This window comes from Eumetopias jubatus, unplaced genomic scaffold (assembly GCF_037043125.1).
Source record: "Eumetopias jubatus isolate StellerSeaLion01/CBP00866 unplaced genomic scaffold, mEumJub1_p1.0 scaffold_12, whole genome shotgun sequence".
Lineage (NCBI taxonomy): Eukaryota > Metazoa > Chordata > Mammalia > Carnivora > Otariidae > Eumetopias > Eumetopias jubatus.
Genome location: NW_028274818.1, coordinates 94,106,287 through 94,119,248, shown reverse-complemented (window position 1 = coordinate 94,119,248; position 12,962 = coordinate 94,106,287). Strand labels below are relative to the sequence as shown.

At 55.9% G+C, this 12,962-nt stretch overlaps 2 protein-coding genes across 4 annotated transcripts in view; one reads left to right on the top strand and one right to left on the bottom strand.

Moving 5' to 3' along the window:
* The first annotated feature begins 907 nt into the window (after positions 1-907).
* On the top strand, positions 908-3,490 carry ZNF768 (zinc finger protein 768). The gene is made up of 2 exons (XM_028109771.2): positions 908-1,303; positions 1,601-3,490. The coding sequence occupies exons 1-2, from the start codon at positions 1,216-1,218 to the stop codon at positions 3,190-3,192; spliced, it is 1,680 nt and encodes a 559-aa protein (XP_027965572.1). The 5' UTR covers positions 908-1,215; the 3' UTR covers positions 3,193-3,490.
* Positions 3,491-8,149: 4,659 nt separating this feature from the next.
* Positions 8,150-12,962, bottom strand: part of ITGAL (integrin subunit alpha L) — a 38,007-nt gene continuing 33,194 nt past the window's right edge. For 2 of the 3 annotated variants that reach the window (XM_028110275.2, XM_028110276.2), the window contains exons 27-31: positions 12,871-12,927; positions 12,676-12,774; positions 12,177-12,272; positions 11,383-11,493; positions 8,150-9,556 (exon numbers count right to left, since the gene is read on the bottom strand). In XM_028110275.2, the coding sequence (XP_027966076.1) occupies positions 9,383-9,556; positions 11,383-11,493; positions 12,177-12,272; positions 12,676-12,774; positions 12,871-12,927 (537 nt within the window). In that variant the 3' untranslated portion in view covers positions 8,150-9,382. The remainder of the gene's footprint in view (positions 9,557-11,382; positions 11,494-12,176; positions 12,273-12,675; positions 12,775-12,870; positions 12,928-12,962) is intronic. The other variant, XR_003610446.2, reaches the window with a different exon arrangement.

Genomic DNA, 12,962 nt, shown 5'->3' with positions numbered 1-12,962 from the left:
ACCAGCCGGAGGACGGGCAGGGAGACACCAGGCACCTCCCTCTCAGCCCTCCCGCAGGCACTTCTGACCGCTGGGGTAGGTGGAACCGGCCTGCCCCCTCCAGCCAATCAGAAAGGTGCCTCGCGTTCCCTGGCGACCATTACCTCCTGGCAGTTGGTGTAGTGGGAGGAGGCGGGACGACGAGAGCACAAGCTCCCCCGGCCAATCGCTGTACTCTTTGGGTGGTAGGGGCGGTGCCTCTGGAAACCCGAGGCGGGGCTGTTTCATTGGCAACGATCCTAGCCCTCCCGGAGTGGGTAGGGTGGAGATTAGGAGGGGCAGAGAGGGGAGGGGGCCGGGAGGAGTGAGGGTGGGCGCGCTGGTGCGGAGGAGTAGAGTTCAGGTTGGGCGGGTGGGAGCCCCAAGACTCAGGAGCTCAGGGCTGGGGGTGGGGTCCGTCTAGGTTCCCGAGGCGCGGCCGAAGCTGACCCCAAGGCCCGGGAGGGGAGGGGAGCTAGACACCGCCCCCGCTGGCGCCGGGAAGCGTCGCTCCTTCTCGCTGACCTTGGTCTCGCTTGTCGCCTCGCCCTTGGCCACAGGCACTGACGGACGCAGGGCCCGGGAGACGGATAGATAGGCTCCTGGGCGGACGGAGACCTAGGACATAGCACACAAACTACCCCAGCCTTTCCTGCCGGCTCCAGGGCTCCCCGTCATCCCCCACCTCAAAGCCGGGGCCATCCAGCCCAGGGTTAATGCCAACGAGTTTCCACCTCCAGCCGCTCCTAGAGAGGCTGTGGCGCTAGCCAGCGGGGGAAACTGGCCGCGGACGGACACTTCCTGTGCGGGGGGAGGGGGGAGGGGGTCGGACAGCCGCAGCCCAGCCGGGGCTGGGGGGCCAGACTGCGGGGTCGCGGGCGGGGAGCGGCGTCCGGGGGCGGCAGGGCAAGTCGTGAAGACCCTCGTCTCCGAGGCCACGACGCACGGGGGCCTTGGAGGGCCCCAGGGCAAGGCGAGACCTTGTGGGTGGGGGCGGGGCCGCGGGTAGGGGAGGGGCCCGGCCGGCCAGAGAGGCCCAGGGTCAAGACGTCCGGCCTCAGGGGCCCGGGCTGGGCAGCCGGGTCCCCTGGGCGGCGCTGAGCAGGCGGGCGGCGAGGGCCCGGGTCTCAGGGCACTCAGGCCTGGTCGCAGGATCGTCCGCCATCGCCGCCGCCGCCGTACTGGGAGCCGGCGGGGATGGAACGGGAGGCGTCGCCGTGGGGCCTTGAGCCTGGGGATGTGCAAAGTCCTGACGAATTGGGGAGCCCCGAAGGGTCCCTCAAAGGTGAGGGAGGGAGCGTCTCTCTGAGGAGCGTGCCTGGGAGCGGGAGAGGGGGCTGTGGGCCATGGGAGGGGAAGAGAGCGGGGGCGGGGGGCTTGGACACCTGGGACTTGGAGGAGGCGGGGGCGGGGACTGGAAGTCCTGGGTCGGCGGAGGGGGAGGTGGGAATTTCAGCACCTGCTCAAGGGCCAGCGACCCTGCTGGAGGAGGAGGGAGGGGTTTGTGGCAACTAGTGGTGGGACCAAATGACCTTCCAGGCCCCGCACAATCTGTGTGTTCTGTCATTCTCTGATCCTGCAGGCAACATGAGTGAGAATGAGGAAGAAGAAATGTCTCAACAAGAAGGCACTGGGGACTATGAGGTCGAAGAGATACCCTTTGGGCTTGAACCCCAGAGCCCTGGGTTTGAGCCACAGAGCCCCGAGTTTGAACCCCAGAGCCCCAGGTTTGAGCCTGAAAGCCCAGGTTTTGAGTCCCGAAGCCCTGGGTTTGTGCCCCCAAGCCCTGAATTTGCACCCAGAAGCCCTGAATCAGAGAGTCCTGAGTTTGAACCCCAAAGTCCTAGGTATGAGCCCCAAAGCCCTGGGTATGACCCCAAGAGCCCTGGATATGAACCCCGGAGCCCTGGTTATGAACCCAAGAGCCCTGGGTATGAACCCAAGAGCCCTGGGTATGGATCCCAGAGCCCTGGGTATGAATCCCAGAGCCCGGAATATGAGGCCCAGAATCCTGAGTTCAAAACCCAAAGCCCTGAATTTGAAGCTCAAAGTTCCAAATTTCAGGAAGGTGCAGAGATGCTTCTGAATCCTGAGGAAAAGAATCCTTTGAGCATCCCCTTGGGAGTCCACCCCTTGGACTCCTTCACCCAGGGGTTTGGGGAGCAGCCCACAGGGGGCCTACCCCTAGGGCCACCTTTTGAGATGCCCACAGGGGCCCTGCTGGCCACACCCCAGTTTGAGATGCTCCAGAATCCCCTGGGCCTGACAGGGGCCCTACGGGGGCCAGGCAGGCGGGGTGGCCGGGCCAGGGGTGGGCAGGGCCCTCGGCCTAATATCTGCGGCATCTGCGGGAAGAGTTTTGGGCGGGGCTCCACCCTGATCCAGCACCAGCGCATCCATACGGGTGAGAAGCCCTATAAATGTGAGGTCTGTAGTAAGGCCTTCTCCCAGAGCTCTGACCTCATCAAACACCAGCGCACCCACACGGGCGAGCGGCCCTACAAGTGTCCCCGTTGTGGCAAGGCCTTCGCCGACAGCTCTTACCTGCTTCGCCACCAGCGCACCCACTCTGGTCAGAAGCCCTACAAGTGCCCGCACTGCGGCAAGGCCTTCGGTGACAGCTCCTACCTCCTGCGGCACCAGCGCACCCACAGCCACGAGCGGCCCTACAGCTGCCCCGAGTGCGGCAAGTGCTACAGCCAGAACTCTTCCCTGCGTAGTCACCAGAGGGTGCACACCGGGCAAAGGCCCTTCAGCTGTGGCATCTGTGGCAAGAGCTTCTCGCAGCGCTCGGCCCTCATCCCCCATGCCCGCAGCCACGCCCGCGAGAAGCCCTTCAAGTGCCCTGAGTGCGGCAAGCGCTTTGGCCAGAGCTCGGTGCTGGCCATCCACGCCCGCACCCACCTGCCAGGCCGCACCTACAGCTGCCCCGACTGCGGCAAGACCTTCAACCGCTCCTCCACGCTGATTCAGCACCAGCGCTCCCACACGGGCGAGCGGCCCTACCGGTGCGCCGTGTGCGGCAAGGGCTTCTGCCGCTCCTCCACGCTGCTGCAGCATCACCGGGTCCACAGCGGGGAGCGGCCCTACAAGTGCGATGACTGTGGAAAGGCCTTCTCGCAGAGCTCCGACCTCATCCGCCACCAGCGGACCCATGCAGCCGGCCGGCGCTGACCTGGGGCCCTGCCAGAAGCTGGGGAGGTGGTGGGCAGAAGAGAAGAGGCCAGGGAGCTAGAGAAAAACCTTTAGAGGGGATAGTGGGAAAGCTGGGGGAGGTTGGAGGAGTCGAGGGCCAGGGTGCAGGAAGTTACGTGCCCTGGAGATTTATGGGAAATGGGCTATGAAGAGGGGTTGGAGAGAGGCCAGGCAGGCAGTGGGAGGTTCTGGGAGAGATCCAGGAGAGAGGTCAGCAGAGAGCTGGCCTTGGCAGCAACTTACCCCTTGGTGGGTGCCTGGCTTGGCAAAGCGCTAGGCGGGGGTGGGGGGGGAGGGGGGAGGGTTACTTAATTAGAGTTGGGTAGCTTAGATTGGTAGCTACTGAGACCCTCGTTGAGTCAGGAAGGGGTGAGGGTAGGTGGGGTGGGGAGTGGGGCCCTGGGGTGGGGCTTGGGCCTCAGTGCAAACCCCAGCCTCCCTTGTCTTCCTCAGGCTTTGGAGCCCCTGAATTTGAGTTCAATAAAAACCTTTATGTGGCAAAAGAGACTTGTCCTTAAAATGTGTGCATGGGTAGTGCCTCGGGCAGTGGGAGACGCTCAGTGATAAGTACACAGAGCCAGTGAAGCCATAGGGTCCTGTCTGGGAAGCGCTTTTGTGTTCCAAGTTTCCCTGGAATCTTATAATGTGATGTTCAGGAGATGTGACCTGCCCGTATATCCCCAAGTTTTGTCTCATGCTTTGAATCCTGCACAAACACAGAGGGAGCTCAGTCTGGGAGGGGTGAGAGAGCCTTCAACTTTGTGGGATATCCCTTTCACCAAACACAGAGGGTCTGTCCTCGGGCCAGAGAACAGACCCTGTTCTCATAGCCAGGCATAGAGCCTGTGTTCCATCTCTTCCTGGCTCCCAGCATCTAGCTGTGCCATCCTCCTCCCCCCTCCCCAGCTGGAACCTCTGGCCATCAACTTTGTGCAGACCCGGAGTGACCAGAACCACAGAGTGCCTGCAGTCCCGACCCCACCTGTAGGGGGCACATAGGGGACCCGGTGAGAGGATTGAACAACTCCAGCCTTCAAGACCAACCCACCAGGCTGGGCCCGATTTGCCACACCTCTGCCTCTTTTTTAGGACCCCTGGGCCTATTGGGATCACCCTGCTCCCACTCTGCCTTTATCCTCCTTTTCTTTCCTATCTGAGCCTCAGCCCTCCTAATACGTGGCTCTCAGGAAAGAATGGAGAGTTGGCGTCAGCGGTGAGTGTGTGGGATCCTGGGGTGTGGCCTGCCTTGACCTTAGCTGAGTAGGACAGGCCACACCCTGGGGAATCACCTGGCTGCCAGGAACGTCTTGAGATGAGTGCCTGTAAGGGCCCGATGTCTCTGCGAAGATTTTTTCATTCTCTTTCAGGGATAAGGAGAAATGAGTTCCCAGAGCTCTGACCTGCTTAAAGTCACTCTGTGGATAGAAGGCAGGTGAGACAATCGGACCACATCTGCCTGGCTCCATCAGCCCCAGCGGCTCGGCCACACAGGCAGGCGGGGGATTCAGGGCTCTATAAGGGCTCTTGGGCCTCGAAGCCTCAAGTCACCCCCAGCCCCACACCCATCCTCGGGGCCTTCTAACTTGTCAAGAGCAAATAACTTCTCCAACGATGTTTCTATCCAGCCTCTTATGTTCTGCAAGCTCTGGAAGGAGCCTTAGAAATCACGTAGTTTGGGGCGGCTGGGTGGCTCAGTCGGTTAAGTGTCTGCCTTGGGCTCAGGTCATGATCCCGGGGTCCTGGGATGGAGCCCCGCATCGAGCTCCCTGCTCAGCGGGAAGTCTGTTTCTCCCTCCCCCTCTGCAACTCCCCCTCCTTCTGCTCGCTCTCTGACAAATAAATAAAATCTTATAAAAAAAAAGAAATCACATAGTTCAACACAGTTTGGTTGTGTTTGGTGTTTTTTTAAAGTTTTAATTATTTTTGAGAGTAGAACATTATTTTTCAAGTAAAATCTCTCGGACTTTTAAAGATCTTTGTAAACTTTATGCACATTTTTGTACGATACCCTACCACACATAATTTCAAATATTAAAATACTCCATATTTCATATAGTTCATATATGTAACTACAGATGTTAAATAGAACCGCATTTGACTACCTGACATATTACATTTGTAGACATTTACTTTAACATTTATTTCAATTATACAATTTAATTTTTGTACTTTGGGGTTGATTTTTTTTTCAGCTCCCAAACATGTTTGTAGGCCATTGAAAGCCAGGGGGCCTGGGCACGGTACTTGTGGTGCTTAATTGATAAAGGAGCCTGCATGCTACTTACGGACCTTAGCATTTAAAGCAGGTCAAGTGAGGGGGCCTCAGCTGCTCGGCCACCACCCCTCTCTTCCACACAACAGCTCCTGAGGTTCCTTCAGGTCCCAGGTGGGGCAAAGCAGCCCAGGAAGGGCACGCATCTTTCTCAAGGTCACAGCAAAGAACTAGGACTCCAGTGCCAGGTCTTTTGCAGTCCAGCGTGCTGCTTTGACCACATCGTCCTGCACAGCTAAACCATTTTTTTAAAAGTCATCTTTCCACCCAACGTGGAGATTGAACTCATGACCCCGAGATCAAGAGTCGCCTGCTCCACCGACTGAGCCAGCCAGGCGCTACACAACTAAACCATTTTTTTTTTTTTAAGATTTTCTTTATTTGTCAGAGAGAGAGCAAGCACAAGCAGAGGGAATGGCAGGCAGAGGGAGAAGCAGACTCCCCGCTGAGCAGGGAGCCCAATGCAGGACTCGATCCCAGGACCCTGGAACGACGACTCGAACCAAAGGCAGACGCTCAAACAACTGAGCCACCCAGGCATCCCCACAACTAAACCATTTTTATTCCCCACCTTTATCAAGCACAGATGTGCTCCCCAAAGTTCTAGACCACTTGCAAGTGTTATATCATGTTCACAAGAGCTCTGAGGGATATACCATTATTATTCCCATTTTACAGATGAAGAAATGAGTCCCAGAGAAGGTAAGTAATGGCCCCACCTGGCACAGCTGCGAAGCAGCAGAGCCTGGACTCAAACCTGACTAGTTTTGACCATTTTCCCAATGATACTAAGGTGTTACTTTTTCACTCTGTGCCAAGAGGATGGTGTTTTCTAGAGGCTACATGGCCTGTGAGAACATATGTCATCATTCGGACAGCTTGTGAGCAATGTGGACTTGGGTCTCCATATGTTTTAAATTTTTCTCCATTTGAATTTCTAACTGGACAAACACCAATAGGTATAACCCATATAAACAAAAAGTCTGGGGATCTTTAATTTTTAAGAGTATAAAGAGGTCCTGAGCCCAAAACATGTGAAGGCCACTGAATCAAACACTTATTGAATGTCTTCTTTGTTGCCAGCCCTGGGGAGGGGTCAGTGTTGGTAACACAAGTGAGCAAAGACTGAATCTTGCCTTCTAGAACCTCCCAGTCTTGAGAGAGGAGCCCACACCGTGTTATGTGTTCTGAAGGGGTATAAAGTGAAGATGAAATGGGTCATTTTGTCTAGGAACTGAGGGGATGAGAAAAGCTTGGAAGTGCTTTGAAGTAGGAAGATTTTATTTATTTATTTATTTATTTTAAAGATTTTATTTATTTGAGAGAGAGAATGAGATATATATATAGAGAGAGAGCATGAGGGTCAGAGGGAGAAGCAGACTCCCTGCTGAGCAGGGAGCCCGATGCGGGACTTGATCCTAGGACTCCAGGATCATGACCTGAGCCGAAGGCAGTCGCTTAACCAACTGAGCCACCCAGGCGCCCCTGAAGTAGGAAGATTTTAAAGGATAGAAAGGGGCTGGAATTGGATGCGCTGGCAAGGGGAACAGCATTTGCAAAGACACAGGCGGTGAAGGACATGTAGGAAATTGAGGATGGGAGCTCTTAAGGGAGTGGGGATATAGATTCCTGGGCAGGTCTGTTCCTGAAATGAACCTCCCAGATTTTCTGTGCTATTTTGCTCCCAACCCTGATGAAAATATTCACTTTTTGCGTGTGTGTGTGTGACAGAGCATCACCGATGTAAGAGGGCCCTCCCCATCACTCTCCAGCCTGCTATCCTGTTTTATCTTCTTCACAACCCCCTCGCCCACGTGGAATCACATTTCTACCTTTTCACTCTGTTTTCCCACTGGGTTGATGTTTCCTGGGGGCAGGGACTTGTCTGTCATGTTCATCACCGTGTCCTCGGGGCACAGAGCAGGCTCTGACACAGAACTCTCAAGAAATACTGCGTGAATCCATAGAAGCCGACGGGCTTCACGAGACCTACGGATAACTTCATGCATTTTTAGCATTTCTGTGATATTTCTGACCATTATAACCCTTTTTCTCCCTCTCTGGGAAAATGGGCCTCACTTCTTCCTTCCTGAGGTCTTTCTTATGAGCCAGCCCCATGGTTCCTTGGGTGCTGGACCAGAAGGGGGTTGAGGAGGTGGAAGAGGCCGGCAGGCTCTGAAATACTGTTCTGGGTCTTGTGTGCCAGGCTTGAGAACGTTCGCTTACACCCTGTAAGCAGAAGGGAGCCCTCAAAGGTCACTGCTTGGGAGACCAAATGCTTCTCAGCAACCAGTGCTGGACCCAGAGAGCTGGGCTGAGAATTACTCCCTATTCTGTGCCCCCCGCCGCTCCCGGGGTCCTACTGACCACAAGAGGGCAGCAGTGAGGAGCCCCTCTGTCCCTCCTAAAGGTGGGGGCCTCGGGAATCAAGCCCCACCAATTGTTGTTTTTTTAGAAAAAGGCCAAGGAGGGTCTATTCTCACACCTTAATGAATTGTCAATGCCTTATGCAGGTCAGTCTCTGAGGGTTGTCATAACAAAAAAGAAAAGAAAAAAGAGAACAGCTGTTTGGGTCCCACTTAGAGAAAGGGTTGAGAAGGAAATGTTCATTTAATTGAGCCAGGCCAGAATGGGGCACCAGCATAAAAACATCACAAAATTGGATGGATTTTCCCATTTATTGGGTAAACACAGGCAGGCACTGTGTCTGGTGCCGGGAGCCAGGTGGATAGACATGACGGGCGCCTTGAGCTCACAGCCTCCCAGTGGGGGCCACGGTGGGGCGTGGGGCGTCCCCGTGGGGGCTGTGGAGCAAGGAGGCCAGAGCCTGGGGAAAGACCGAGCCTTGAAGGGTGGAGACGCCATGGGCCCACCCAAAATTTTCTCCGTCTTCCCACAGACACCCTCCCTAGTTTGGTGAAATTGCGTTGGGCGCCTACTGTGGCCGGCTCTGTGATGTCACCAAGGTGAACATGACCGGTATGGTCCCTACCCCCACCTAGTCCATGGCTGGATTTGAGAGATGAACATTAAGTAGCAAACATAATCCACGCTATGAGGGAGAGTGCAGGCGAGGGTAAGCATGTGTGATATGGGAACCCCTTTGGGGCGGGGGCGGGGGCTGCCCTGAGGCAGTTCTACTGGAGCTGAGATAGAAGGCTGAGTGAAAGTCGGTCAGGGAAAGGGCTGGAGAGGAATGTTCCAGGCAGAGGGAGCAGTCTGGGTGAAGGCAGTGAGACAGGAAGGAGCTTGGCTCATGAGGAAGGTTGGTGTAACTGGAGCTCAGGAAGGGAGGTGGGGAGTCTCTGGAGGAGGCCAGGAAGGCAACAGGGGCCCGGATTTGCACTGGCATGTTAAGGATATTCTGCAGATTCTGGAAGGCATGCTCAGGAACTTGGTCTCCAGCCCCAGAGCAAGGGGTTTGCAGCAGCAAAGTAGTGACACAGATCAGGTTTGCTTTCCGGCGGCAGATGGAAAGCTGACAGGACTCCGGGCAGGACAGAGCGAAGGGCAAGGTTCTGGGAGTCTGAGGCCTCTGCGGACATCCAAAGGCAGGTGGGTGTGAGGGGTGGGAGAGTCACTAGGTCCTGAGATGACAGTTTCTCCAGATTTAGATCACATATTATCTTCCAGGGGAGGATACTAAGAAGGACCGGGGGCAGCCAGAGCCAGCTGACCATGACAAGGCCTCCCCTCTGTGGTCTGCCCGCCCATCCCTCAGGGACCCTCACCATGAGCCTGCAGAGCCCGCAGTGAGCGCCGTGTTCCAGACAGCGACACGGAGGCCCAGGTGGGGGCAGTGACTTGCCCGAAGACACACAGCAAGACACAGGTAGAGGCAGAGAGCCAGCCGGCATCCCGAGTCCAGTTGTGGGCCCTCTGCATCAGGCCGGGGCCTCAGTCTTTGCCGTCTCCATCTTGGGCCTCCTCCTCCTGGAGGGGTTCCAGGCAGCCCGGGTCCCCAGCCTCTTCCTTGGACACTGGCTTCTCAGAGTCTTCTCTAGGGATTCCATTGGAAGCTTCTGCAGTAGCCTCCATCTTCTCCTTCAGGTTCCGTTTGAAGAAGCCAAACTGTAGGGAGACAAAACTGGAGTGAGGAAAGTCCATGGAACACTCTGGACCAATCGGCCTCAGCAAAACATCAAAGCACCCTTCATGGTAATGAGTCCTGCATGCCACGGATGTGTGGTACCCGCTCCAAGGACGGGGCGAGGTATCTGCCACACCGGCTTCCTGGCAGTATGTTGAAAAGCTGTACGTTTAACAGTTTATTCTTCAGGCTCATCAAAATGTCATGGACCAGTATTTGGGGTGGGCGGTTTGACAATATCCAGTAATAGTAAGAGCAATAGCCTGCGCTTACATAGTGCTTAGTATGGGCCACGTAGTCTCTGTTGAAAGCTCAGAACATACATATTCTTCTTCTTCTTTTTTTTCAAAACGTATATATTCTTTGGCTTAGCCATTCCAGCTCCAGGAATTAATTCTAAAGAAGTTTTGGACAAGTGTGCAAAGATGTGGGAGCCAAGAGCCTTTTTTGGTCACTGTTTAAAACAGGTGGAAATTAGGGGCGCCTGGGTGGGTCAGTGGGTTGAGCATCTGCCTCTGGCTCAGGTCATGATCCCGAGGTCCTGGGATGGAGCCCCAAGTCGGGGGCAGCGGGGGAGTCCCTGCTCAGTGGGGAGTCTCCTTCTCTCTCTCCCTCTGCCCCTTCCCCTGCTTGTGTTCTCCCTTGCTCTGCTCTCTCTCTCTCTCGCTCTCAGTCAAATAAATAAATAATCTTTAAAAAAATAGGTAGAAATTACAAACCATCTAAATGCTTATCAGTGGGGATCTTGTTTAAATAAAAGGTGGAGCATCCAGATAGCAGCAAACCAGCCAGGTTAAAGAGTAAGAGGTGCATCTGACTGCTCACACGGAGAGACAGCAAGATAGAATATCCGGTGGGAAATACAAGCTCCCAAGCAGTTTATATGGTATCCTTCCATTTACATTTTCTTCTCTCTTTCTCTTTTTTTTTTAAAGATTTTATTTATTTGACAGAGACACAGTGAGAGCAAGAACAGAAGCAGGGGGAGTGGGAGAGGGAGAAGCAGACTTCCCGCAGAGCGGGGAGCCCGATGTGGGGCTCGATCCCAGGACCCCAGGACCATGACCTGAGCCGAAGGCAGATGCTTAACCGACTGAGCCACCCACCCCCCATTTACGTTTTCCACCTGTGTACACAGACACTGACTTTTCTCTTTGTCTCTCTCACACTCACACGTATACACATATTTAAACAACAAAATTAGAACCTGGAAGAACAGAAACCGAATGGTTGTTGGCGACAACCCTCTGGGAGTGCAACAGGAAGAAACCAATTTTCTGCGTTGTCTTTTGCTGGAGTATTTGAGGGCTTCATATGGAACATTTGCCCTCTGGCATTCTTCACCTGGCGACTCCCCCTTCAAATCCCAACTCAAATGCCTCCTCTCCTGGGAGGCCTTCCTGGACTTCCCCAGCCTAAGTGAGGCTCCAGCACAAAGGCCCTTGAGTGGAGCCCTTACCATGTGTGCGCCTGTCTGTCTCCCCCATTAGACTGTGAGTCCCGCAAAGGCAGGGACCATGTCTGTGGGATGTTGCTCTGACCCAGGGCCTGGCCCTTGAGACGTGGGCGCAGCCCCCTTCCCCAGGTCCCCAGTCCTGGCTCTGCGAGTGCTTGGTGGAGGGATGGGGGAGAAAAGTCTCCCTTGCTCTTTGGGCCTCACGAGCCTTATCTGTAGAAAGAGGGAGTAGGCGGAGGCCGCCTCTAGCTTTAACGCTCCCTGATCCTGACATTCTCTGCCCCGACTCCCGTGAACCCCCTCCCGAGCCTGGCTGTCTCAGGCAGGCGCGTGGCCCCCAGCAGCCCCCACCTTGTAGAGGACAGCAAAAATCACCAGCAGCAGCAGGAACCCCCCGATGCCGCTCAGCACGTACACGTGGAGCATTTCCTTCTCGTAGATGATGTCAACCTTCATGACGACCTGCAGGAGGAGAGAAGAGGGTGTAAGGAGAAGGCTCTCCCACCTCCAGCATGCTTGTGAATGGTGACGTCTTCGCGTTTCTGGTCGGGACTGCTGCCCGACACCGCCAGGCTGGCCCAGATGCCTCTCCCCAGTGAACCTCCCCGTGCAGCTGCCCGAGCGAGCTGGTAAACGTGCACACCACCCATCGGAAGCCCTGACATGGCTTCCTTGGGGCCCAGAATGAAATGCCAGAATCTCAGCTCAGCATGCAAAACCTTCCAGAATCTGGCTGAGGTGCAGCTTCCCTTCCCCTGCTCCGAGCTTCCTGCCTGGGTGGCCTGGGCCCCCACACTCAATGCTTGCTCTGCTTCGAGCACTTTCCCGTCATGCTCAGAGTGGACACGGGGTGGGTACCCTTTGCTGAGCTGCCATCGAATTGATCTCTGCCTGACACGTCTCAGACAGGTGACCGTGGGGCCCGCTTGCCCACCAGTGGTGGCGGGGCGCCCATGGCATCCAGCACGGCCTTGGCCAAGGCCAACAGCTCTGAGCGCCAGGAAGCTCTTCCTTCTGGGCCCAGCCCAGACCTCCCACGGGGCCCCTCTGGCTTCTGGTTCGAGCTCTTCCAGCTCTGCCCTGGGGCTCCGCGGAGCCCCCTGCTGCCCTCTGTTCCCGAAGCTTCTGAGGAGGCAAAGCCATACCTGGGCCAGCGAGGCATTGCTGCCGTAGAGGTGGAAATGCCTGCTACTGTTGAAGGAGATGGAGAGAGAGCTGCAGAGGCTGAACACGGAGGGGGCCTGCGGGAGGGTTGGGGGAGATGTCAGGCCAGGGGAACAAGGAGCACAACCCACTGACCTCTGCACCCCACCTCAACTGAGGGGGAGAAGCCGAGGAGAAGGGGCCCCAGTGGGGTGCACCGCGGCTTCTGAGTTCTCTACCGTAGTGTCCTAATGGGCCACGTCCCACGGCTGGAAGGAAATTTTTCCTACAGGGAACCCAGAAGAACCATCCATAGGCCCATGAAAACAGCCCTGCAAATTTCAAGCCAATCATGGTTCTCTTTCATCTGCCACTGTGGAAATATCAGGGCTTTGCATCCGGGTACTAGAGAAAAATGCAGGAAGCCCATCTGGTGTGGAAGCCCACTGCTCAGCCCTCGGGATCCCCTCACCCCCTGCGTCTGTTGCCAGCAGGTGCTACCTCGATCTCTCCCACCAGCTCCACAGTCCCGTTCACTTGGACGAGGATCTCCTCCTTGAAGACAAGTGGGCAGTGGAACTTGGTTCTGGGCAAACAAGGCTGTCAAGAATGAAGAGAGCAGGGGTCAGTGAGGCCTGTCTTCCCACCTGCACTCTGCCGGCCCCCACCCCAGCTTCTGAGCCCATGGGCCCGGACCTCAGCCACACTGGGCAGCCTCTTGAGATCCTCAGGATGGCAGGTCACAGCAGGCTCCTAGGAATGATGAGACGGGGTCTTTGGTTAGTCCA

Bases quoted from the DNA above. Each gene is read 5' to 3' on its own strand.
- ZNF768 (XM_028109771.2), top strand. From the start codon at position 1,216: ATGGAACGGGAGGCGTCGCCGTGGGGCCTTGAGCCTGGGGATGTGCAA. The intron at 1,304-1,600 runs GTGAGGGAGGGA...CTGATCCTGCAG, and splicing joins CCCCGAAGGGTCCCTCAAAG to GCAACATGAGTGAGAATGAG.